The 27,036-nt window shown below is 42.3% G+C and overlaps 2 protein-coding genes across 7 annotated transcripts in view; both read left to right on the plus strand.

Moving 5' to 3' along the window:
• Positions 1-593: 593 nt before the first annotated feature.
• Positions 594-6,246, plus strand: aoc1 (amine oxidase copper containing 1). Of its 3 annotated transcripts, none has more exons than XM_023972313.2 (5): positions 594-800; positions 1,531-3,075; positions 3,772-4,060; positions 4,678-4,810; positions 4,995-6,246. In XM_023972313.2, exons 2-5 carry the CDS (start codon positions 1,533-1,535, stop codon positions 5,262-5,264), a joined length of 2,235 nt encoding a protein of 744 aa, XP_023828081.1. In that variant the 5' UTR covers positions 594-800; positions 1,531-1,532; the 3' UTR covers positions 5,265-6,246. The 3 variants fall into 3 exon arrangements, with proteins under 3 accessions (XP_023828081.1, XP_023828082.1, XP_070291791.1); XM_023972314.2 differs by having other exon boundaries at positions 710-796; XM_070435690.1 differs by lacking the exon at positions 594-800 and having other exon boundaries at positions 1,323-3,075.
• Positions 6,247-22,486: 16,240 nt separating this feature from the next.
• Positions 22,487-27,036, plus strand: part of slc12a7b (solute carrier family 12 member 7b) — a 66,187-nt gene continuing 61,637 nt past the window's right edge. For 2 of the 4 annotated variants that reach the window (XM_023972293.3, XM_023972294.2), the window contains exon 1: positions 22,487-22,721. In XM_023972293.3, coding sequence (XP_023828061.1) covers positions 22,583-22,721 — 139 coding nt within the window. In that variant the 5' untranslated portion in view covers positions 22,487-22,582. The remainder of the gene's footprint in view (positions 22,722-27,036) is intronic. The other 2 variants (XM_023972299.3, XM_023972300.3) reach the window with 1 other exon arrangement.

Consider the following 27,036-nt stretch of genomic DNA (forward strand, 5'->3'; position numbering starts at 1 on the left):
TCCCATGGCACTTATCGTAAGAGTAGGGGTGTTAACCCCGGTGTCCTGGCTAAATTCCCAATCTGGCCCTCAACCATCATGGTCACCTAATAATCCCCAGTTTACAATTGGCTCATTCATCCCCCTCCTCTCCCCTGTAACTATTCCCCAGGTCGTTGCTGCAAATGAGAACGTGTTCTCAGTCAACTTACCTGGTAAAATAACGGTAAAATAAAAAATAAAAAAATAAAATAGGGTCTCGTAAGTAAGCATTTCCCTGTAAGGTCTACACCTGTTGTATTTGGCGCATGTGACTAATACAATACAATTTGATTTGATTTGATTTGTGGGTCAAATAATCCCTTAAACGCTTACAGTGAAAGTGTTACTTTCATTTTCCAGACTCCTGCATGTTAGGGGAAAATTACTCATGTGTACTGAACCACTATTCTCTGCCAGGATAAATACTTGAACTACTAAGTAAATTGTCAGCGTACTACACTAATCAAATCATTTCAAAATCACTTGTTGCTCAATTTCTCTGCGTGCCCCCCTGTGGAATTAATCATCTATACAGTAGACCTGAGATTTCAACACTTTTACAACCCCTTGGTGACCAACCCTGTTCTGCCGCTGCTAAGTTGAAGGCAAAATATAAGCCGCTGCTCATTGAGCCCTGTTTTCATAATACATCTCTTCCATCTGAACTGCAAAGGGAAGGATACAACTACTTGGGCTGTTCTGGTTCTGGACAAAGCAACATTGTTTCACTCAGGGCTGGAAGCAGGAATACCCTTCAACGTTTGAAGTGCCTACTGTAGGTAGGTCGGTTTCTTTGTTACAAAGGCGTGCACTGCCTACAGTGCTCTGATTTGCATGCTTTTTGTGTTCTGCCTCGTTGCAGCATATCACAATATTACATAAATAGGGTTACATAAGCATGTTATAAAATCAAACTGTTTGAAGGAGGCAATCTGTAACACATAAGTCCCAGATTCAAGTGAGGACCCATTGGTGTGCTGCTGAGAACAGAACAGACTTGACAGGGGTCGATACACATGCAACATTAACAGAGACAGGGCAGAGAGGGGAGGAAAGGAAACATTGTACGAAGATCCCCACTGCATGGAAGTTGATCCATACTGTTAGAAGACCAGAGGGAGCGGAAAAAAAGAGTGGTAAAGAAAGGGGGAGGAGGGGAAGGATGAGAAGAAGGAGGTTTGCTTTCCAGCTGTGGAGAGAACGGGGGTGGTGGGGGGAGGGGTTTGGGGTGGAACGGGGGGGGGGGGGGGGGGGATGTGTCCCCAATTTGGATGCTAGATATTCTACAGTATGTATGTTTCTCTTTTCAGCACTGGAGGAAACGGAGGAAGCACGCTATAAGATCAGTGTAGGGTTTACTCAAGCGCTTTTATTTGATAAGCATTATACATAGCTCAATAACTCAAGTGCAAGGGTCATTTCAACAGGAAGAACAGGGTTGTCGGTGACTATAAGAGCACGTTCTCGAATAATTCCTGGCCGTCTTCTCTACTTGTTGTGTCTCCATAGACATGGCCAGGTGCTGCTGTCTACTGGTGCTGCTGGTTGCTCTGGGCGTGTGTGAAGCCTCTCGTGGCCGGGAATGGGCTCACCACGGAGCCTCCATGTTCGCCGACCTGACCCCCCGTGAGATGCGTGACGTCCGGGACTACCTGCAAGGCAAGCCAGAGCTGGGTCTGACAGCGACCCGGGGCAAGGACCTGAAGAAGAACAGCATCCTGTTGATGGAGCTCCACCTGCCTCGGAAGCACGAGGCCCTGAGGACCCTGGACCGGGGCCAGGCCAAGCCCACACGCCAGGCCAGAGTGGTGGTGCAGTTCGGGAACCAGGCCCAGCCCAACATCACTGAGTTCATCGTGAGTCCATTGCCCTTCCCTACTTCGTACACGGGGAAGACTTTCAAGGGAGACCGGCCCATTCGGTTTGAGTCGCGACCCATCACGGCGGCGGAGTACTCGCACATCATTGACATCTTGCAGAAGATTACTGCCAAGGTCCACAAGGTCCTGTTTGAGACCACAGGCGGATTTTCCTTCCACAACTGCACCAACCGCTGCCTGACTTTTTCGGACATTGCGCCCCGTGGTTTGGAGTCGGGTGAGAGGAGGACCTGGATCATGCTGCAGAAGTTCGTAGAGGGCTACTTCATCCACCCTGTGGGCTTTGAGGTCCTGGTGAACCATAAAGATCTGGACCCTGAGCGCTGGACGGTGGAGAAGGTGTGGTACAATGGCCAGTACTTTGACAGCGTGGAAGAACTGGCAGAGCGTTATGAGAAGGGAACGCTGGAGAAGGTCCAGCTTCCTGACCATGATGATGAAGACTTGTACTCCACTTACATTCCCCGTGGGCACAGCAACACGCGCACCGACATTCATGGGCCAAAGCTGGTAGAGCCCCAAGGCCCTCGCTACCACGTGGATGGGAACTTTGTGGAATACGCCGGCTGGTCCTTTGCCTTCCGAGTCCGCTCGTCCGCCGGCCTCCAAATCTTTGACCTGCGCTTCAATGGAGAGCGCATCGCCTACGAGGTCAGTCTCCAAGAGGCCATCGCCTTCTATTCGGGCGACACCCCCGCCGCCATGCAGACCAAATACATAGACGCTGGCTGGGCCATGGGAACTGTGGACTACGAGCTGGCGCCTGGCATTGACTGCCCCGAAATCGCAACCTTTCTAGACCTGCACCATTACTACGACACGGACAAGCCCATGCGCTACAAGAACGCCTTGTGTGTGTTTGAAATGACCACAGGGATGCCTCTGAGGAGGCACTTCAACAGTAACTTCCAGGGGAGCTACAACTTCTTCGGGGGTCTGGAGAACCACGTGCTGGTGCTTCGTACCACCTCCACCGTCTATAACTACGACTACATCTGGGACTTTCTCTTCTACCAGAACGGAGTGATGGAGTCCAGAGTCAGTGCCACCGGCTACATCCACGCCACCTTCTTTACGCCTAACGGACTGCACTACGGCTCTAAGGTGTATAACTTTGTACTTGGTAACCTGCACACTCATCTCATCCACTACAAGGTTGACCTTGATATTGCCGGTGAGTTCTGTTTTAATAATCTGGTCGCGTGGCCACACTTTTAGGGAAGTAGATTCTAAAAGGTATTTTAGAACTTTGGTCAAACATTGCATTATGAGTGATGCTCCTAATTAGTTTATGGGTGTTGCTCCCAGCCAAAAACAATAACATGAGATTGTCAGCCATTTTGGTGAGTCATTGACAAGAAACACAAAATAAGCTCTCATTTCCGCACCATGGGCAATACAATTGATAAATCACACGTGAAATGGTATGCCTAGTCTGTGCAATATCTGCTTCAGAACTTGACATTAGTGCTTAGGTCAACTGCATTTCAAATCAACAAATGGCAATAAAGGGAGGTTTTAATGAGGGAGGGCATAGGCCCACCCACTGGGGAGCCAGGCCCAGATAATCAGAATTTGTTTTTCCCCACAAAAGGGCTTTATTATAGACAGAAAGAAATACTCCTCAGCAGCACCCCCTTTCTTGATATGCCACACATGACAAGTGGATGGATCATCTTGGCAAAGGAGAAATGCTCACTAACAGGGATATAAACAAATTAGTGCACAACATTTTTGAAAATTAAGCTTTTTGTGCATATGGACATTTTTGGGGATATTTTATTTCAGTTCAATAAACATGGGATCAACACTTTACATGTTGTGTTTATATTTTTGTTCAGTATATGATTGCTTTTGTCAAACGGTCCAGGTCGGGAGAACAGCTTTGAGTCGATGGACCTCAAGTACGTGAACTTCACCAATCCGTGGAGCCATAAACATTCTGTCGTCCAATCCAAGCTCGTCAAGACGCAACACCAAACGGAACGCAGCGCAGCCTTCCGATTTGGCAAAAAGTTCCCCCGCTACGTGCACTTCTACAACCCCAATGAGAAGAACAAGTGGGGCCACCAGAAGGGCTACCGCATCCAGTACAACTCCCACGCCAACAGTGTGCTTCCCCGTGGCTGGAGAGAGGAGAACGGCATCAGCTGGTCCAGGTAACAGAAACACACAGCTAGTTTAAGGGATAGTTAACCCTAAAAGTTAATTTAATCAAATGTTACTTTTGATACATCAGAAGAGGTCTGAAGTCAACCTCAGTTCATTCCACTCCATCTGTTGAGTAGTTCCCGCTGTAGACCGCAACCCAAAATGAATGGGAAAGATTGTCACCATCTAATTATATGGTGGGGTAGTTTGGGTACCATCCCTTTAAACCCTAGCATAAAATAATGAATAAAACGTACAGGTACCATGAACTACAGACAGCAATTCCATGATAATCCAGAGAATATGGGAAATGGATACAGTGGTGTATCAATGCTCTACTATCTATCTATCTATCTATCTATCTATCTATCTATCTATCTATCTATCTATCTATCTATCTATCTATCTATCTATCTATCTATCTATCTATCCTATGCTATCTAATGCGTTAATCCTATCTATCTATTCGTATCTACTATCTATCTATCTATCTATCTATCTATCTGGTTCCCTCTCTCTCTCTCTAATCATCTACTGTCAGAAAGTTCTGATTCAGTTTAAGCTAAAGCGCAGTACATATGATCTGTATTAGTGAGAGTGATAATGGATTACTTTTCCTCTGTAGATACCCATTGGCTGTGACCAGGCACAAGGACAGTGAGCCCACCAGCAGTAGTATCTACACTCAGAACGACCCCTGGGAGCCTGTGGTCTCCTTTGAGGACTATATCCGCAACAATGAAAACATCACCAACCAGGTTAGACCTGCTGCTATCAATAACGCAACTCATTCTCAGATTTATACTAGCAGCTTCTCAACCCTGGATGATATTACTGTGTATAATTCCTTACTTACACAGGTTACGGAATTGTAATTGTATAACTCAATAATCAATCCAATTAATCAATTCATCAATCAACTTGACAATATCTTTTGTGTAGGACCTGGTTGCCTGGGTGACAGTGGGCTTCCTGCACGTGCCCCACTCGGAGGACATCCCCAATACGGCAACGCCCGGCAACGCTGTGGGCTTCTTCCTGCGCCCCTTCAACTTCTTCGATGAGGACCCCTCTCTCTCATCCCGCAGTACCGTCATTGTCCGGCCAGACAAAGAGGGGAAGCCGAAGGTCCAGAGATGGACCCCAGAGGTCGTAGGTCATTGTGTGACTGACAAGCCTTTCTTCTACAACGGCACCTACGCAGGAGTCTGAGGGACTGGTGTGAGTGACAGGAAGACACAAAATGGTGGTTCCATCCTTGCGTCTGAGTGGTGCCAAATTAATGTGAGCTGACATTTAAATCTTGACTCCGACATTTAACTTAAAAATCATTTAAATGCAAAAGAATGCATTATGACACAGGCATTAACAAAATTTATATTATGTTGATATCTTACCTGAACCTGTTGAAATGTGAAAGAATAAGAATATTTTGTCTTTTTTTGTCGTATTACGTTTTTTTTTATGAGTACGCAAATTGATTGAAGCAATTTACCATTCTTGTCCAGAGGCACATTTCAATAGAAATCCTCTATAATCATAACTCACAGACAAGTGTTGCCATGTATATACTTATGTATCCGTCCCAGATCTAGCAGAATGATTGTTTTCCTTTTTACTGTGGTTGTCATGCTAACCTTATTGTGTGTGAGGCCTGGGGGTCAAAGCACTCAAAATCCTGTTGGGTGAGGGTCTCCATGGACGGGGTTTAGTTGCTCTGAGCATCCAGGATGCAGGATGCCGGGATCAGCCACCGTCCGCCAGGATCCTGGATCCCAGCAGGCCTGCATGGCGAGAATGTTTTCACTGGGAAAAAGTTAGCTGAGCAAACAGGTCGATCCGGAACTGCCCCACAAACAGTCCAGGATTCACCTGCACCATTGTCCGGGGCAACCAGCTGCGCCACGCAACATGCAGGGAGCGAACCGATAGAACATTCTACAATGTTTTAGAACTCAGTTTTCCCTCCATTTGTTTGATCTTTTTTGACAGTTTTCCTTCAGGTACTCCTGACTACTTTTAATTAGATACAATACAGAACTAACTGCATTAAATCAAATAGTATAACATTTGGGTTGTATCGCTTCTTTTCAATTGGGTGTTTTTGATCAGATTGATTGACTTGACCATGTATTCTCAAACTGTACTGGAATTTGGAAATGACATTAAAAGTTGGGAAAGATTTAGTCTTCAAGCATTGATGACAGCAGTCACTTTTGTAGTACAATCAGAGTACAATCAGACAAAAGGCAACTATTCAACATCAGAAATGTGAAAAGCAGGCCTAGGGAATATAAGCCAACAATTGTTGTCTAAGGCATTTTACAATCAGAACCTTATAAAAGTGTGTGCCGACATTTTACGGTGTATGGTAAAAATGGGCACCATTAGAGTCATACAAGCAGGAGGAAGAGACGACAGGAGAGGAGAAAAAAAAGCAGGGGAGGACAGATTATTTTAGAAGATGGGGAAAAAGGGAGGGGCTTTAGGGTAAATGGCATTCCTATGGTTTGCCATGGTAATGATGGCTTCTGTGTCATAATGAACAAACTGTAGGGAAGAAAACCGTGTCAAGTCTCACAGTGGGAAACGGTCAATACTGGCCTGTGACTAATACAGGAAATCACACAGTGGTTAGCTATAGGGGTTATTTCACCTGTTCTTCCCGGTTAGGCTTGGTCTGGAAGAGTCAACACACGTCTCCTACTCTTGATTCTTTCCTTTCTCATAGGCTCTGCAAGAGAATACAAAAACAGATTGATGAAGGTTGTAAAAGGTACAAAAAAACACTTGGTGAGTAAGAGGGCCAGTGCAAGCAAGGACAGTGCCGAGTGGGAAATAATGTTTGAGTATCACTGTGTCAAGTGTTTAGCCTAGTTAAAACCCCATCCCTGAAGCACAAAAAGTAACAACACCAAATGCCATCCAGCATAGATAAGCATAATCAACCTTAGGAGTGAGGTTCCCTGATGAAGGTTACTCCTGTATTCCACAAACTACGCACCTGAACTGGTAAATACTAAGGCAATAATAGGTTGTGACATAGTTTAGACCAGTTTTATAGCCATAAGGCTATAAGGGGTGAACGCAAACATGAGGTTTGTAAAGGACTAAAAACTCTTCCCTCAGATCAATGCCACAGTAATCTAAGTGACATAAACATGACCATGTGTTCGGCAATAAAGTAAAAACCAGGGGGAGGCTGCTGAAGGGAGGATGGCTCATAATAATGGCTGGAACGGAGCGAATGGCATCAAACACATGATTTCCATGTATTTGATACCATTCCAACTATTCCACTCCAGCCATTACCATGAGCCCTTTCTCCCCAATTAAGGTGCCACCAAACACCTGTGGTAAAAACATAGTGTTAATCATCTGCTTATATGTTTGGAGGGCAAACCAATACTAAAGCAGTCTGTTGATAAAAACAAAACTAAATATCAGTTTCACTGACTCTCAAAGTGGTCGGGAATGTGCATGTGTAGCTGTAACCTCTGCTGAGTCCCCAACAACCAGATCAGTTTTCAGGGGAAATAGAAAAATACCCTGTGACGCGACTTCAGCTTTTGGATGTTAAAAGGCGACACTCCGTCCTAACTCCTTCTCAAAATGTGCTGGATTGGTTGAACAGTGCAAAAGAGAACCTCCCCTGACCGTTTTTTTCTTCTTCTCATCAAAATCAGTATGTAGGGATCCAGGCGCTTATTTTATGCATGCTATGCAATGTTAGTGTAGCTGTGAAGGGAAGATGTGAGTAGCTACTGCCATCTAGTGGTTAGATGACAAACTACTCTGATTTCTGCCTTAGGAAATACTGTACATGACAGCTAGAAGAGGTAAATGTAGGCCTGTATGGTCCTTATAACACTTAAAGCAAACACATCTCCCATGTTTCACTGTCATGGATAGAGAATATTGAACACCTCACTACAGCAACCAGAAATACAGAGCCCACTACATACACCAACTCAACCTTGTAATTCCTCCTACCTTATAATTTATCCTACCTTGTAATTTCTTCTACCTTATAATTTCTCCTACCTTATAATTTCTCCTAACTTATAATTTCTCCTACCTTATAATTTCTCCAGGCCAGAAATAGTGTAGATGTACTTCTCTTCCCTCTCTCACACAGGAAGCCAGTCTGAGAAAATCCTGCTCCTAACTGTTTCAACCTTGTTCTCATAGAGTGTGAGTACAGTCAGTCTTTGAGAAAGTGGAATAACAATACAATCTATTCCAAAATAGAATCTATTCCAATCCAATCCTAAATTAAATCTAGAATCGGCTTTCTATTCCGCAAACAAAGCCTCCTTCACTCACCCTGCCAAACATATCCTAGTAAAACTGACAATCCTACCGATCCTCGACTTCGGCGATGTCATTTACAAAATAGCCTCCAACACGCTACTCAGCATACTGGATGCAGTCTATCACAGTGCCATCCGTTTTGTCACCAAAGCCCCATATACCACCCACCACTACGAGCTGTATGCTCTAATCGGCTGGCCCTTGCTACATATTCGTCGCCAGACCCACTGGCTCCGGGTCATATATAAGTCTTTGCTAGGTAAAGCTCCACCTTATCTCAGCTCACTGGTCACGATAACAACACCCACCCGTAGCACGCGCTCCAGCAGGTATATCTCACTAGTCATCCCCAAAGCCAACACTTCCTTTGGCCGCCTTTCCTTCCAGTTCTCTGCTGCCAATGACTGGAACGAATTGCAAAAATCGCTGAAGCTGGAGACTTATATTTCCCTCACTAACTTTAAACATCAGCTATCTGAGCAGCTAACCGATCGCTGCATCTGTAAATAGCCCATCTGTAAATAGCCCATTCAATCTACCTACCTCATCCCCATATTGTTTTTATTTACTTTTCTGCTCTTTTGCACACCAGTATTTCTACTTGCACATCATCATCTGCACATCTATCACTCCAGTGTTAATTTTGCTAAATTGTAATTACTTGCTACTATGGCCTATTTATTGCCTTACCTCGTCACGCCATTTGCACACACTTTCTTTTTTTCTATTGTGTTATTGACTGTACGCTTGATTATTCCATGTGTAACTCTGTGTTGTTGTTTGTGTCGCACTGCTTTGCTTTATCTTGGCCAGGTCGCAGTTGTAAATGAGAAATTGTTCTCAACTAGTTACCTGGTTAAATAAAGGTGAAATAAAAAGAATAATAAAATATTATAAATGAATACATTTTAGACAGTTCTCCTCGTGGTGCTTACAGGCAGCACGCACCTGCTTGATTTAAAGATACATATCAAAGAAGAGAAATATGATAGGCCAATGAGTACTTCTAATAAAATGATTGACAATCATTACCCAACAATATAACTTCATAAACTGTACTTTGTGTACTTTTAAAGCCAGTGATGTAGTGGTAAAAAAATGCATGGGTGAAATCTGATCTCCAGTCGGGGTGAAAAAAAGAAACGCTCCATATACTTTCAATACCTATTTTAGCAACAGGTTGGTGAACTGTTGGGCAAAAAAAAGTTGGTACACTGCGTTTACTTACTTGCTTTTAACCTCCACTGCGTTTAACCTCACACACACACCACGGTTTAGCGCCACTGGGCCAAGTGGAAAACAGTCTCAGACAGCTTGTGTGAAGCATTCTCTTCACACTCAAGAGTTGAGTCAAAGTCTAGAATAGGTTCCTGTTTATTAGAGCAATGCATTATTTGTCACTATGACTCACACATGGAAGTCCCACATATGTCTGAATGGTGAGTAACAGTAAAGTAATATATCCTCATGGAAATAATTCAACAACAATCAACACCACTGTAGGACATTAACCAGTGACACACGTTTTCCACAAGTGTAGGGTTATTATCAGAATTTAGACATTGGAGATTCCTTTGACTGTAGGGGGGTGTTCACTTTGCTGTAAGTGAGAGAATGGTTACTTTTCTTATGGAGGTGAGATAATACCCTTCGAGACTATCAAATGACACATTTTTGTGAAACACACAGGAAGGCAAACCTAAGGCCTGGCAAAAGATTAAAACTGCACAGTCATTGAGGAACAAAGGTTTCATATTTAACATTGATTTGCAGAATCAAAAACGATTCACTTATACGTTTTTGTCTAAACAGAAGAAAAAATAACTTGAAATAAAGTCTTCATCTTCAGCTTTATCTCACTGGCACTTAGCAGAGTTATCAGCAGAGTTATCGGCACAAGACTGGCTGGCATGTGGCCAACAATTCTTTATTTTAATCCCTACACTAATCTGAAGTAAACTTGTCCTTCTTAAACAGTCACACTTATTTTGATAGCAGTGTCACACTTTAACAATCTATACTGAACAAAAATATAAATACAACATATAAAGTGTTGGTTCCATGTTTCATGAGCTGAAATAAAAGATCCCTGAAATTTTCCATACACAAAAAAATTGTATTTCTCTCAAATGTTGTACACAAATTTGCTTACATCCCTGTTAGTGAGCATTTCCCCTTTGCCTAGATAATCCATCCACCTGACAGGTGTGGCATATCAAGAAGCTATTAAACTGCATGATCATTACAGAGGTGCACCTTGTGCTGGGGATAATAAAAGGCCACTCTAAAATGTGCAGTTTTGTCACACAACGCAATACCACAGATGTCTGAAGTTTTTGAGGGAGCATGCAATTGGCATGCTGACTGCAGGAATGTCCACCAGAGCTGTTGCCAGAGTTATGTTCTTTTCTCTACCATAAGCTGCCTCCCAACGTCAGTTTAGAGAATTTGGCAGTACATCCAACCGGCCTCACCTGCAGGATCGTCTGAGACCAGCCACCCGGACAGCTGACGAACCTGAGGAGTATTTCTGTTATAAAGCCCCTTTGTCAGGAAAATCTCATTCTGATTGACTGGGCCTGGTTCCCCCAGTTGGTGGGCATGGATCCCAAGTGGTTGGTCCTATGCCCTTCCAGGCCCACCCATGGCTGTGGCACTGCCCAGTCATGTGAAATCCATAGATTAGGGACTAATTAATTTATTTCAATTGACTGATTTCCTTATAAGAACTGTAACAATATCTGAAATTGTTGCATGTTGCGTTTATATTTTAAAAGGACTACTATATGGGACAATCAGGTCCCTATGTGCAAATATATTGTAAGTGGCTTCTATGTACAGTATTTAAGCACGATTAACATGTAAACGTGTGAGGAGAGAGAAAAGGTTGTTGTGGGAACATGCTGTGCCCCAGCAGCCTATCGCTCCCTTCATGCAGTGGGGTTAGGTGGCCAGTCTGTCTCCTTTGGTATGTCAACCATCCCATTCCTCTTTGTCCACTTCTCAAAATAACCCAGAGCAGCTTAGACAAAGCCTGAGATACAGACAGCCAGCCAGGCAGATAGAATCCTGTCCAATCCACTCCGCAGGGCGGAAAACGGATTCAAAGACCACCAGGGTCTTTTAGCCAGTAAACAACTGTGATGTTAGTCAAATGGTTTTCATTGAAATGGGGATTCACAAGTGTCATGGCTGTGAATGACCTAGTGAGTCAGGAATCATGCCACACACTGTAACAGAACATAACCAGTGCCTGGCATTCATTACCCCAGGGGAGATGACAGCGTGGGGGCATGCATGGCAGTCAATTTGGAAACACAGAGAAGGGTTGAGCCCTCTTGCATAATTTCCATCACCCCCAACGATTGTTTTGATCCATCTTCCAGGCCTCTCTTTTCATTGTGACCGGGGCCATCACCACCGTCACACAGCCCCCAGAGATGCATGGGGGCTGGGAGACAAAATCCCACACTGACCGTACTGCTGCTGCTACTACTGGGAGTAGTACTACTGGGAGTTTTTAGTCCCCTCTGAAAAGACAACACTCAAGGGATCCAGTTACAGACAGGATCCCATCTACAAGACTGCAAACCCTGGTCTAATATAGAACCAAATGCCACCGTCATACACCTCAACCTCCTTATTCTGCCCAGTACCCTCCCTTACCAAGCCTAAAACGTTGCTATTGGTGATCCTCGATGTGTTTGTGATCCCCAATCGGGTGTTATGACAGAAAAAGTACAATTGCAGAGCGGTGGGGAACCGGTGCTGAATAAAAGGTGCCATTCATGGTATATTGCTGACCCTGATTCACGCCTCACATTCTTGACTCACATTACACTTACATGAAAGGGCAAACTTAAAGGTTAGATGCCCTTTCTATACAGTACATGACATATATGATTGTGTCACAGTAGGTAAGTCAGATAGGATGTGGATCTTAGCAGACTCATATATAATCTATATAGTAGCACCCCCCTATCCACATCGATGGGACAGCAGTGGAGAAGGTGAAAAGTTGTACGTTCCTCGGCGTACACATCACAGTCAGACTGAAATGGTCCACCCACACACAGTGTGGTGAAGAAGGCGCAACAGCGCCTCTTCAAACTCAGGAGGCTGAAGAAATTTTACTTGTCACCCAAAACCCTGACAAACTTTTACAGACGCACAATCGAGAACATCCTGTCGGGCTGTATCACAGCCTGATACGGCAACTGCACCGCCCTCAACCGCAGGGCTCTCCAGAGGGTGGTGCGGTCTGCACAATGCATCACCGGTGGCAAACTACATGCCCTACATGACACCTACAGCACCCAATGTCACAGGAAGGCCAAAAAGATCATCAAGGACAACGACCACCCAAGCCACTGCCTGTTCACACTGCTATCTCCACTACGGCCTATTTATTGCCTTACCTCCCTAATCTTACTTCATTTGCACACACTGTATATAGATTTTTTATATTGTATTATTGACTGTACGTTTGTTTATTCCATGTGTAACTCTGTGTTGTTGTTTGTGTTTGCTTTATCTTGGCCAGGTCGCAGTTGTAAATGAGAACTTGTTCTCAACTGGCCTACCTGGTTAAACAAAGGTGAAATACATTTTTTAATAAAAAATCATCCAGAAGGCGAGGTCAGTACAGGTGCATCAAAGCTGGGACCGAGAGACTGAAAAACAGCTTCTATCTCAAGGCCATCAGACTGCTAAACAGCCATCACTAACTCAGAGAGGCTGCTGTCTACATTGAGACCCAATCACTGGCCACTTTAATAAATGGATCACTAGTCACTTTAAACAATGCCACTTTAATCATGTTTACTTATCTTACATTACTCATATCATATGTATATACTGTATTTTATACCATCTATTGCACCTAGCCTATGCCACTCGGCCATCACTCATCCATATGTTTATATGTACATATTCTCATTCACCTCTTTAGATTTGTGTGTATTATGTAGTTGTTGGGGAATTGTTAGATTACTTGTTAGATATTACTGCACTGTCGGAACTAGAAGCACAAGAATTTCGCTACACTCGCATTAACATCTGCTAACCATGTGTATGCGACCAATAAAATGTGATTTCATATAGCAGATCTACTCTAAAACAGTAGCGGAAGTGTCACGTTCGTTATAAGGATCGGACCAAGGCGCAGCATGGTATGCGTACATTCTTATTTATTAAAAGAATGAAACAGTGAAAAAAATAACAAAACATTAAGCTATACAAACGAGTGCTGACAGGCAACTACACATAGACAAGATCCCACAAACACCAAAGGGAAATGGCTACCTAAATATGATCCCCAATCAGAGACAACGATAAACAGCTGCCTCTGATTGGGAACCATATCAAGCCACCATACAAATACCTAGACCTACAAAAACTGTAGACATACAAAAACCCTAGACAATACAAAAACTAGCGTACCCACCCTAGTCACACCCTGACCTAACCAAAATATAAAGAAAACAGAGATATCTCAGGTCAGGGTGTGACAATAAGGCTATATTATATGTGCTATGATTCGACTCCTCCTAAAACTAATGGAGATAAGTGTGATGCTTTAAGGGAGTGAAAGTTGTATAAAGACAAGCCTAAACTTTTGGTCACAACAACAGTGATATTGCATTTACGGTAAGGCATAAATCTCCAACAATTGTAATAACCACTCACTGCTCTCACAGTGTAGCAAAACTAAAGTGCTGGGTTACGTCAGACAAATGTATCCTGCAACCACCTAACAATCCCCTATTAAGTTACAGGCAGGAAGGCCAATTTGTTTTATTTTCTTCTCTGACGAGAAGAGTCACTATGACAACAGCCATGGGAGAGCACTAGAGCGTCAAGAGAAAATTAGGAGGGCACAAGCAGACAAAAGAGCCAGCCAGCAGCAACCATGCTAGTAGGACTCCTCACTGACCAGTGCATGGTCAGTGTTATGAACAGTGACAGTGAAATATGCACTCTTAGAAAAACGTTTCCAAAATGGTTATTCTGCTGTCCCCATAGGATAAACCTGGTTCCATGTAGAGCCCTCTGTGGAAAGAGTTTTTATATGGAACCCAAAAGGGTTCTACACGGAACCAAAAGGGTTTTACCTGCAACCAAAAATTGTTCTTCAAAGGGTTCTCCTATGGTGAAAGCCAAGGAACCCTTTTAGGTTCTAGATAGCACCTTTTTTTTAAGAGTGTATAGGAGACACTATAATGTCTTAGGGTAGATTTTCCCTAATACCCTTTCCAGTCTTGTAATCCTAGATAGCTTCTGATCTTGCAGCTTCCGTTTGGCCCTATAGCCTACTGACTCATACTCAAGAAAAAAAAGGGCTTGAATGGTTGTTAATAACTGTATAATTTCCCTAAATAATTGTGTGTTGAGCTAATGTAATTTGACCTTTAGAGACGCATTTCACACTTTTATTTGACACATTTAGATCAGGGTGTGGCCGGCTGCAACCACTGGCACGTCTGTTCGTTGCCTGTTTACTAATCTCTATCACATAAAATATGGAACACTTTACAGCCTACAGTAATTGATAACAGCTACCACTTTAAGTCTAATTGAGTAAACTTAATCATAGGAGTGGTGGACGAAAAGCTATCAAAATGGCTTTATTGAGACTGAGGTACTACAGCAAATCTTTGAGGAAGTAACTCACAGAATAAACCCCGTCAAAATAAACTGTCTGGGTTGTGGTGGATTGACTCCCTCTGAATAGATCCAAAAGGATCTATTTCAGACATTTAAGTTACAAGCCCAAGCAGTCTACTTCCAAGTGGTCTACTGGAAACCTTCCAAAATGATATTTCAGAAGTATAGGCCTAGTCTTGAAAACGGTCTACAATAGCCATGTTGGCCTAAATGTATTTGACTCAAACGCCAAACCTCACTTCTCACCACACACCTATTGAGGGGATTCAATTAATGCCCCGGGCCTGTCCCGTGTGAACCGGTGTGGTGATAATGATGATTTATCGCCACAGATGGTTTGTTTAAATAGCAGGTTAGGATAACTAACGTAGCAGGTTAGGTGAATTAGTGTGGCAGGTTAGGAGAACTAATGCAGGGGGATAGATTAATTAATGTAGCAAATTAGGATAATGAGGTTAAGGTTAGGAAAAGGATTCGGGCTAGGTTTAGCTACAATTTTACAGTTGTCAGCAACTGCTGTATCCGACACGACCACTAGATGAAGCCGTGGGCCTACTCCATCTAGTCACAACGGTAGAAATTTAAACAAACCATCTGGGGTGACAAATCATGAGTTAGATTTGATTGCGTTCATTTTGGCGTGAGCATCCCAGGCCTGAGCCGGGTACCCCGTTTTGGCTGATGGCGAAGTCACCTCAAAACAAAAGTGACATTGCTTAAAGTGACACTCCAGAACTTTACAGAATCGCATTAGTGGAAACGTAGAGTGTTCTCAGGGCAGACCTAATTCTCCTAACCTAACACGTTATTTCTACTAACCTGCTGCATAATTTCTCCTAACCTACTACGAAAAGTAAATGATGCTAGTCAAAACCGGCAGGCCTGCCCTGAGAACACCTCACGCTTCTACTAATGCGATCCTCCCAGAACTTTTGTATAATTTCAGCCAGTAGTTTTGAAATTGGTGCTCATGAGCCAAAACAGGTCCCCATTATTTGTTTACTAAGTCATCCAATTGTGTACTATGTTATTCATTTTGTAAGATATGTTACATCTTTCAAAAAAAAAAAAAAATCGAATCCAATTCTTACAATATGTTAAACATTTTTGGTGCTTAAGACCTCAGACTGCATCTTTAAGCACGTGGAGTAATGAGTAGGATTATGTGTTTTCACATGCAAGGGTGCAAGGGTGATCGCTTTTGATGAAAAGGCATTGGGTGTGTTTAAGCGGATCGCGTTCGTCAAGACGTTGACCAATTTTGGCCACCACCTTTCAAAGTGGTTTAAAATCATATTTTAAGAAAATACATTTTAGGTAGAAATAGGTGGGGTTTGTAACTTTGTGGCTGTGCTAACTAGTGACGACCAGAGCAACTGCATACATTTCCAGTTGACTGCAGTTGAATGTTCACGACCATTGATCACATGGCTGTTGTCAGAAAACCCCTAACCTTAACCCCAACCTTAACCACACCACTAACCTTATGTCTAACCCTAACCTTAAAGGGAAATTTCTAAAATGTACAACTTCATATTCATCCTCTCCAGCACCACTACAACATCAACATACGTGAAAATTGCACGTTCCCATGTTATGTAAAAAAAGATAGAAAGATAAATGTTTCCAATGACATCATCAACCATTTAATAGGCAATTGGTAGGCTAATGATGTAGGCGATGATGTCATTTGGAAACACATATCTTCCTTTATTTATTTCACTACAAAACATAGAAATGCACCATTTTCACATATGTTGGTGTTGGGGTGGTACTGGAGAAGATGAACATGAAGTTGAAAAATTGTGAAGTTACCCTTTAAAGTAAGTACAATGTAGCCAGTTTTGACTTTGTGGCTGTGGTAACTAGTGCTCATATCATTGGTTATTATCAACGCATGTTTACTGTTTTGGGTGGATGGCTATTTTTAGCTTAAATACATATTATACTTACATCCCAACAAACTAATTACCTGGGCCAACATGTGATCCAAATTTGTAACATATATAAATGAAATATCCTATTTGCGACAATTTAACTAATGTATGTATCTAGATGTTGCTGTAATGTTGTGTCCCATGTTATAGCCTACAATTTGTCTTGTCTGTAATATATATTGTCACCAGACAAATTCATAGATTTGTCGATCGTCTATTAAGTGTGAATAAAATTAAGTACAGGCTACACACGGGTTATTGTAGGGGATTTCTACACTGGCAATTTTAGAGGCTTAATCTGTGTCTGGTCAACCCGCCCTTAATGAGCAAAAACCCCAGACACCAGTTGTGGGGTCAATACCAAGTGCATTTGACAGCTTGGCATATTGCTTGGCATATTGTTTACCCAGTAACATGTGAACTGATGTACATGTAGTCTAATCCTTATACTATTGTTTTCCCAAATAACTTACAGTGCCTTCAGAAAGTATTCATACCCTTTGACTCATTCGACATTTTGTTGTGTTACAGCCTGAATTCAAAATTGATTAAATATATATTTTTCTCTCTCCCATCTACACACACTACCCCATAATCACAATGTGAAAACATGTTTATTTTATATTTTTAGCAAATGTATTGAAAATGAAATACAGAAATATCAGCTTTACATAATTATTCACACCCACGAGTCAATACATGTTAGTCATAGACTGTTCTCTCTGCTACCGCACGGCAAGCGGTACCGGAGCACCAAGTCTAGGTCCAAGAGGCTTCTAAACAGCTTCTAACCCCAAGCCATAAGACTCCTGAACATCTGTCAAATGGCTACCCAGACTATTTGCCGTGCCCCCCCACCCCCTCTTTACACCACCGCTACTCTCTGTTGTCATCTATGCATAGTAACTTTAATAACTCTACCTACATGTACATACTACCTCAAATAACCGGTGCCCCCGCACATTGACTCTGCATTGGCATTTCACTGTTGCTCTTATTCTTATCTGTATTTTTTGAAAATGCATTGTTGGTTAGGGGCTCGTAAGTAAGCATTTCACTGTAAGGTCTACAGCTGTTGTATTCGGCTCATGTGACTAATAAAATGTGCTTCTCTCACTGAAACATGTACAGTACTAAACACATATTGTGTAGTTGTTTCAGTGAGAGGAGCATATTTACAATCATTTGTCATCGCAGCTCAGACTCTCCAGTTCCCCTGGATTTTGGAATCTGTTTCCTCTATCTCCTTACTTCCACAAAACTGATCCATCCTCAGTTTTCTCCTATCACAGCCACTGTTTTAAAGTCACCATTGGCCTCATGGTAGGATGCCTCTATCTTTGTGGTGACTGGGTGTATTAGTGCACCATGCTCAAAGGGATATTCAATGTTTGTTATTTTCTCTCGTTTTTAGCCATCTACCAATAGGTGGTATTTGTTTGCGATGCATTGAAAAACCTCCCTGGTCTTTGTGGTTGAATCTGTCTTAGAAATGCACTGCTCGACTGAGGGACCTGACAGATAACTGTATGTGTGGTGTACAGAGATGAGGTAGTCATTCAAAAATAATGTTAAACAATATTATAGCACACAGAAGGAGTCCATGCAACTCATTATGTAACTTGTTAAGCAAATGTATTATTTACACTTGCATTAACAAAGGGGCTGAATACTTATTGACTCAAGACATTTCAGCATTTTATTTTTAATGGATATGTCAACATTTCTAAAAACATCATCCACTTTGACATTATGGAGTATTCTTAATAGGCCAATGACACCAAGTCTCAATTTAATTCATTTTAAATTGAGGCTATAACACAACAAAATGTGGAAAGAGTCAATTCTTTTTATTTATTTATTTATTTAACTAGGCAAGTCAGTTAAGAACAAATTCTTATTAACAATGACGGACAACGCTGAACCAATTGTGCACCGCCCTATGGGACTCCCAATCACGGCCGGATGTGATACAGCCTGGACTCAAACCAGGGACTGTAGTGATGCTCTTGCACTGAGATCAAATCAAAATCAAATCAAATTGATTTATATAGCCCTTCTTACATCAGCTGATTTCTCAAAGTGCTGTACAGAAACCCAGCCTAAAACCCCAAACAGCAAGCAATGCAGGTGTAGAAGCACGGTGGCTAGGAAAAACTCCCTAGAAGGCCAAAACCTAGGAAGAAACCTAGAGAGGAACCAGGCTATGAGGGGTGGCCAGTCCTCTTCTGGCTGTGCCGGGTGGAGATTATAACAGAACATGGCCAAGATGTTCAAATGTTCATAAATGACCAGCATGGTCAAATAATAATAATCACAGTAGTTGTCGAGGGTGCAACAAGTCAGCACCTCAGGAGTAAATGTCAGTTGGCTTTTCATAGCCGATCATTGAGAGTTCTCTCTACCGCTCATGCTGTCTCTAGAGAGTTGAAAACAGCAGGTCTGGGACAGGTAGCACGTCCGGTGAACAGGTCAGGGTTCCATAGCTGCAGGCAGAACAGTTGAAACTGGAGCAGCAGCACGGCCAGGTGGACTGGGGACAGCAAGGAGGCATCATGCCAGGTAGTCCTGAGGCATGGTCCCAGGGCTTAGGTCCTCCGAGAGAGAGAAAGAAAGAGAGAAAGAGAGAATTAGAGAGAGCATACTTAAATTCACACAGGACACCGGATAAGACAGGAGAAGTACTCCAGATTTAACAGACTGACCCTAGCCCCCCGATACATAAACTACTGCAGCATAAATACTGGAGGCTGAGACAGGAGGGGTGCAGATGCAGTGCCTTAGACCGCTGCGCCATCCGGTGGCCAACTTTATGTTGTCAAGAGGTGTGAATGCTTTCCGAAGGCGCTGTATGTGAACTGATGTATAATTGTTTAATCATTTTCTGTACAGTGAGTGTTTTGTCCTTCATGTGATTGAATTGGCCCAACTTCGTCCGGGTTTGGCCAGGGTAGGCCGCCATTGTAAATAAGAATTTGTTCTTAGCTGACTTGCCTAGTTAAATGACTTGCCTAGACAGCTGATGTTCTGAAAGAGCTGCAAAATCTGGATCCCTACAAATCAGCTGGGCTAGACAATCTGGGCCCTCTCTTCCTAAAATGATCCACTGCCATTGTTGCAACCCCTATTACTAGTCTGTTCAACTTCTCTTTCATATCGTCTGAGATTCCTAAAGATTGGAAAGCGGCCACGGTCATCCCCCTCTTCAAAGGGGGAGACACTCTAGACCCAAACTGTTACAGACCCATATCCATCCTGCCCTGCCTTTCTAAAGTCTTCGAAATCCAAGTGAACAAACAGATCACCGACCATTTCGAATCCCACCATACCTTCTCTGCCTTGTAATCTGGTTTCAGAGCTGGTCACGGATGCACCTCAGCCACGCTCAAGGTCCTAAACGATATCATAACCGCCATCGATAAAAGACAGTACTGTGCAGCCGTCTTCATCGACCTGGCCAGGGCTTTCAACTCTGTCAATCACCGTATTCTTTTCGACAGACTCAACAGCCTTGGTTTCTCTAATGACTACCTCACCTGGTTCACTAACTACTTCTCAGATAGAGTTCAGTGTGTCAAATCGGAGGGCCTGTTGTCCGGACCTCTGGCAGTTTCTATGGGGGTGCCACAGCGTTCAATTCTCAGGCCGACTCTCTTCTCTGTATATATCAACGATGTCGCTCTTGCTGCAGGTGATTCTTCGATCCACCTCTACGCAGATGACACCATTCTGTATACATCTGGCCCTTCTTTGGACACTGTTAACAAACCTCCAAATGAGCTTCAATGCCATACAACACTCCTTCCGTGGCCTCCAACTGCTCTTAAATGCTAGTAAAACTAAATGCATGCTCTTCAACCGATTGCTGCCCGCACCCGCCAACCCGACTAGCATCACTACTCTGGACGGTTCTGATTTAGAATATGTGGACAACTAAAAATACCTAGGTGTCTGGCTAGACTGTAAACTCTCCTTCCAGACTCACATTAAGCATCTCCAATCCAAAATTAAATCTAGAATCGGCTTCCTATTCCGCAAACAAAGCCTCCTTCACTCATGCTGCCAAACATACCGCAGTAAAACTGACTATCCTACCGATCCTTGACTTCGCCGATGTCATTTACAAAATGGCCCCCAACACTCTACTCAGCAAATTGGATGCAGTCTATCACAGTGAGATCCGTTTTGTCATCAAAGCCCCATATACCACCCACCCCTGCGACCTGTATGCTCTCGTTGGCTGGCCCTCGCTACATATTCGCCGCCAGACCCACTGGCTCCAGGTCATCTATATGTCTTTGCTAGGTAAAGCTCCTCCTTATCTCAGCTCACTGGTCACCATAGCAACACCCACCCGTAGCACACGCTCCAGCAGGTATATTCCACTGGTCATCCCCAAAGCCAACACCTCCTTTGGCCGCCTTTCCTTCCAGTTCTCTGCTGCCAATGACTGGAACGAATTGCAAAAATCACTGAAGTTGAAGACTTATATCTCCCTCACTAACTTTAAGCGTCAGCTGTCAGAACAGCTTACCGATCGCTGCAGCTGTACACAGCCCATCTGTAAATAGCCCATCCAACCAACTACCTACCTCATTCTCATATTTTTTGTTTTTCTGCTCTTTTGCACACCAGTATTTCTACTTGCACGTCCTCATCTGCACATATATCACTCCAGTGTAAATTGCTAAATTGTAATTACTTCGCCACTTTTGGCCTATTTATTGCCTTACCTCCTTACTTCATTTGCACACACTGTGTACAGATTTTCATTTGCACACACTGTACGTTTGTTTATCTCATGTGTAACTCTGTGTTGTTTTTGTCGCACTGCTTTGCTTTATCTTGGCCAGGTCGCAGTTGTAAATGAGAACTTGTTCTCAACTGGCCTAACTGGTTAAATAAAGGTTACTTTTTTTTTTTTTAAGAAATAACGGTTACATTTAAAAAACCTTTAAGAAAAAAATCTAACTCTGTTCTTTACATGCTTACCGACAAAAACAACATAAAGGTTGAGAGTGTAAGAAATACACTGCAGGCTGTAGTGATGTTGACATGCAATCAATTACCACACAGTAAGAATCTGTGGACTCCATTTAATCACATATGTTATGATTATACGTTGCACAATCACACATAATGATGAGGAAGGTACGAAGGCATGACATACTGGCAAACAACCGAGCATATCCCACGTGCTGCAAACACACCTGTGTTCTCATTCTAGTAGCCTGTGAACGCACTACCAGGTCATATTTTGAGAAAACCATCACAAAAATACAAAAGAAGTCTGTGAATGTTAGAAAGAGATTGTGCTGGTATCATTATGATATTCAGGACACTTATTTCATAAATAACCCTATTCTGAAATATAATTTGTGCGGATTGACACCGGTACGCGAGGCCCCCAGCCAATGAAAGGACACTATGCGATGGACACGCCTTGAGTGTTTTAAACCGTGGGTCAGCGCTCGTGTCCCATACATACTGTCATGTGTACCTGCTAGCCCGTTGCAGATTAGACTGCTGAGTTTGAATCACAGCACAAGCCGCTTCGAGACCCGAAGTTTTTCTCCATTGTAAGAAGTGTGATAAGGGAGGACGCAGGAGGGAATGAGCGACAGGTTTGTGGTCGTCCCTGTCGGTCAGGGCAACGAGCAGTGCTCTGAAAGCGAAGGGGCAGAAGGCTACTCCATAGAACCGCAAGACGCTGTTCCTGTCCTCGAGTACAGTAGGGAGCCCAACAGATACGGTAAAATGTTACCTGTCTCCTACTCAAGCCGTTATTATCCACTCGGGATTAGCTATGTATTTCACTACGGGTTGTTTATGCTTATCTAACCCTGTGGTTTGTATATAACTTTATGTATGTTACTTCCCACACATTAGGAACGAGTTGAAATGAGCGACAGCTGTATTATGTGCACGTACATAGGGCCTACATTTTATGTTTGTGAGTGATCGTAATTAAATAATTCCCTAGCTAACGTTAATTAACCTACTTCTCCATGACATTCACAGCTGTTTTTCCTACATTCGTTATTCTGTTCTGCTGCTATTTTGCACAACTGTAATAATTGATGATGATAGTCATGTTTAATAATTTTGCAATTATGTATAAGCTTGTCTTTTTAAAGCAGTTTGTGTCCCTCCTACCACCAGTCGGGTGTTGCATGGCAACAGGTTGCAGTGAAAGTGCACTCCTCTAAAATTAGACTGAATTGTCAAGCAAGCATCACCAGGGATAACCAATTAAAGAATAGATAATTTACAACTTTACCCCATTTCAACCAATAGTTGTCCACCTGAATAAGGTGCACTATCAGTGAGATTCTGAAAGACATACTTCATGAGGATGTTCTCGCAAATAAACAACATTACAAGTTTAATTTTGGGAAGCTATGCAAGGCCTTGCCTGTGCATGAGTAGACTCTCCACTATTTCTGAATATAGAATCGAAAGCAGTAGGCTCTGTATTTTGATTGGCTTTTCTTAGTGTGGTTGTGATCGCACAAGACTGTATAGATTTATTGCAGCATGAAAAACATTCTTATAGAGCTGTTATTATTAAAAGGGCAAATTCAAATTGTGATATGCCATGTCAAGAGAGAGAGTTAGCTCCAAAACAAGTACATTTGAGAGAGAGAGAGAGCGCGAGAGAACGAGAGAGCATGTGCGCGCAGTGCATTATTGTGTTTGTGTAATGTTATGTGTTTCAGTGAGAGAAGCACATTTACTATTTACAATAGTTATCTCAGCTCAGATTCTCCAATTCTCCTGGGTTTGGAATCTGTTTGGAATCTGTTTCCTCTATCTCCTTACTTCCGCAAACTTGATATTTTTTATAAATTCTATATGTCATCTAGTGTATGTATGTGTATATATAAATCATTGGTAATTTCCATGTAAAAAGAGCCATTAGCTCCAACGTGAAGCTTTTAGAGGAGCATATCACATTTGGTGTCAAATGAAAGCTAAGAATGTATATTTTTCGCAAATGAAAGCATAGATATGTTTTTCAACTATTTTCCATCCTAAAATTAGGAATAAGCCAAAGCTTTGATTTCTTGTCACAAAGTTGGAAAAGGGTTCTTAAAAAACACCTACTAGAAAAGGTCTTAAGGTATTAGAAATCCAACACATTATGTTGAGGTAAAGGCCCCTGCCAATATCAACATTTATATTTAGTTTTGCAGAAATTGTTTGCCTTCTGTAAGACACATTGCCTAGTGTCTTGTCATTCTGTTACCAAAACCGCACATATCTTTAAGATATTTTCTAATTTCTCTCCCTCATGAGGGAGGATTGTGAAAGTTCATAGAAGTAACAAGTAAAGGTAAATTGACCAATTAGTTAGTGTTTTTACTCACAATTAGTGTTTTTACTCATAATTGTGTTTATGGGTATCTACTAGCATGCTAGTTAGCATTGGCATACAAAACGACCTCTAACTTCCTTCATCCTGGATGCAGAGACATAAAAATGGTATCCTAAATTTCATCTGGCTCTGGTGAAGTACTTAAAGGGCATAATTGCCAAAATCCTGAAGTGTCCTGAAGTGTTTGCCAGTTACAGCAGCACGTCCCTGAACGATAACACAGAGATAGGTGAGAAGCCTGACCACGGAGACGGGGGTGAGAAGGTGATGAAGCATACTTTTGAGTTGAGGGAGAAAGTGTGGTGGAACAACTATTGTTAGCATTGTTAAGTATCATGCTATACTAGTGGTAGCTGGATCGAATTCTCCGTTAGCTAGCCAGAAAAATGTTGAGAAACATTAGCCAACTTAGCTGATCAAATAATTGAGTTTATTGTTTGAAAAGAGTTGAAAGAAACGCCACACCATTTCTCTCTTTCAATACAGTGGATAAAAAGTGGTATGCCAGGTGTACTCTCTGCCTAAAAGAGATCAATTATGCCAAAAAGGGTATCTGCTGGCACAATGTAGAACAGATGTCCACAGGCAGAAAGTGTACAATGTAATAACGTGCAGTGTAGCCCAAATATATTGCTTTTGTATTGTTGAACTTGACAGTTAATCCCCCCTCACTGACACAAAGTTTTTATTACATTGTTTACTCAGTGAACATTATTTTTGCACAAATGTAGCCTTGTGCACTTAATTGATGTCTACTATAATGGCCACTATATTAGAACACAAATAGAATACCTGTTTGTTTCATTCTATTTCTACATTAAGATGTTTTTTTCCCCCAAGTGCAGTATGAAGATGTGTTTGTGTGGTCACAAGTGTTCTATTATAAAGGCTGTCATGGCTAACTGCAATATTAGTGTATTGGTTTTTCTCTCAAGACTTGAGTGTCATTTGCAGTAAAGTCTAGGCAACAAATAACATTGGATTGCTTTCCCTACATTTTTTAGCTGTGAGTTAGGTTCACATTAACCACTTTTTATTTTACACACAGAGGCTGATCATGTAGATCATATTCTTTGTTGTTTAATTATTTAAAACATGCATTCCCCCTAGCAGGGATTTTTTTGCATGTCTCAGTGCACCAACCAAAAAAAGTAGCACCTTTTTGGTCCCTCACCAGTTTGCATCCCTGGTCAGTAAGAGTGTCCATGATTGAGTCTTTGAATGTATAGATGGAGATAAAACTGTCCAGTTTGGGTGTTTGTTGCAGCTCGTTCCAGTCACTAGCTGCAGCGAACTGAAAAGAGGAGCGACCCAGGGATGGATGTGTGTGCTTTGGGGACTTTTAACATAATGTGACTGGCAGAACGGGTGTTGTATGTGGAGGATGAGGGCTGCAGTAGATATCTCAGATAGGGTGGCGTGAGGCCTAAGAGGGTTTTCTAAATAAGCATCAACCAGTGAGTCTTGCGCCAGGTATAGAGAGATGACCAGTTTACAGAGGAGAATAGAGTGCAGTGATGTGTCCTATAAGGAGCATTGGTGGCAAATCTGATGGCTGAATGGTAAAGAACATCTAGCCGCTTGAGAGCACCCTGACCTGCCTATCTATAAATTACATCTCCGTAATCTTATTTTTTATTTTATTTCACCTTTATTTAACCAGGTAGGCAAATTAAGAACACGTTCTCATTTACAATTGCGACCTGGCCAAGATAAAGCAAAGCAGTTCGACACATACAACAACACATAGTTACACATGGAGTAAAACAAACATACAGTCAATAATACAGTGAAAAATAAGTCTATATACAATGTGAGCAAGTGAGGTGAGCAATCTAGCATGGGTAGAATGGTCATCTGAATCAGGGTTAGTTTGGCAGCTGTGTCGAAAGAGGAGGAAACCAAGTCTGGATTTAACTTTTGCCCAAAGCTTTGATATGTGCTTAGAGAAGGACAGTGTGCGTACCATCTAGCCATACTCCCAAGTACTATGAGTTGACTACCCCAAGCTCTAAACCCTCCGAGGTAGTTTTGGAGACGAGCTCATTAGAATAATAGCCAGTGTGTAGAATAATAGGAGAATATTACATTTTTCTACCTTTGTGTATCTATTCAGGATATATCACCATGAAGATATACAGTATGTTCATAATTATGCATTAATGTATAGTACAGATCAATGACTCATGTCATTCTGTTACTGTCATTCCGTAGTTCAATAACCGAAATAGATTTTTTCAAACTCAAGGTGTCACATACAAAACTGAGGGAGATTTTACTGTCATTCTGTTACCAAACTTTGTATCTGCACTGTTCCTCAAGTAAATGTGTTTTAGTAACATTTTCAGTGGCATTTGTTAAAAGTAGACTTCTGCATATAGCTGTATGGTTTGTTCGACTTTGCAGTCAATCTTTTTTGCCTGGCATACATTTTAAAGTGAAAAGGTCTCGGCATTACTGTGTAATTGCCCCGTACTTTTTCAGCTTTTTTCCCCCCTGAGCACTCAAGAAACCCTGCCACCATACTTAAAAAAAACTTTCCAGGGCTGTTTCTTAGTCCTTAGACATTGGAGTTTGGAAATAGAGAAAATAGGTGACTACAAAATGTCAAAGATAATGTCTTAACAACTCTCTTGAGCCCTATCTAATGTGGTGTTAAATGTGCTTTGACCAGCAGTTAGGGCAGATT

Source organism: Salvelinus sp. IW2-2015, linkage group LG27 (assembly GCF_002910315.2).
Source record: "Salvelinus sp. IW2-2015 linkage group LG27, ASM291031v2, whole genome shotgun sequence".
In the NCBI taxonomy this organism is placed as follows: Eukaryota; Metazoa; Chordata; class Actinopteri; order Salmoniformes; family Salmonidae; genus Salvelinus; species Salvelinus sp. IW2-2015.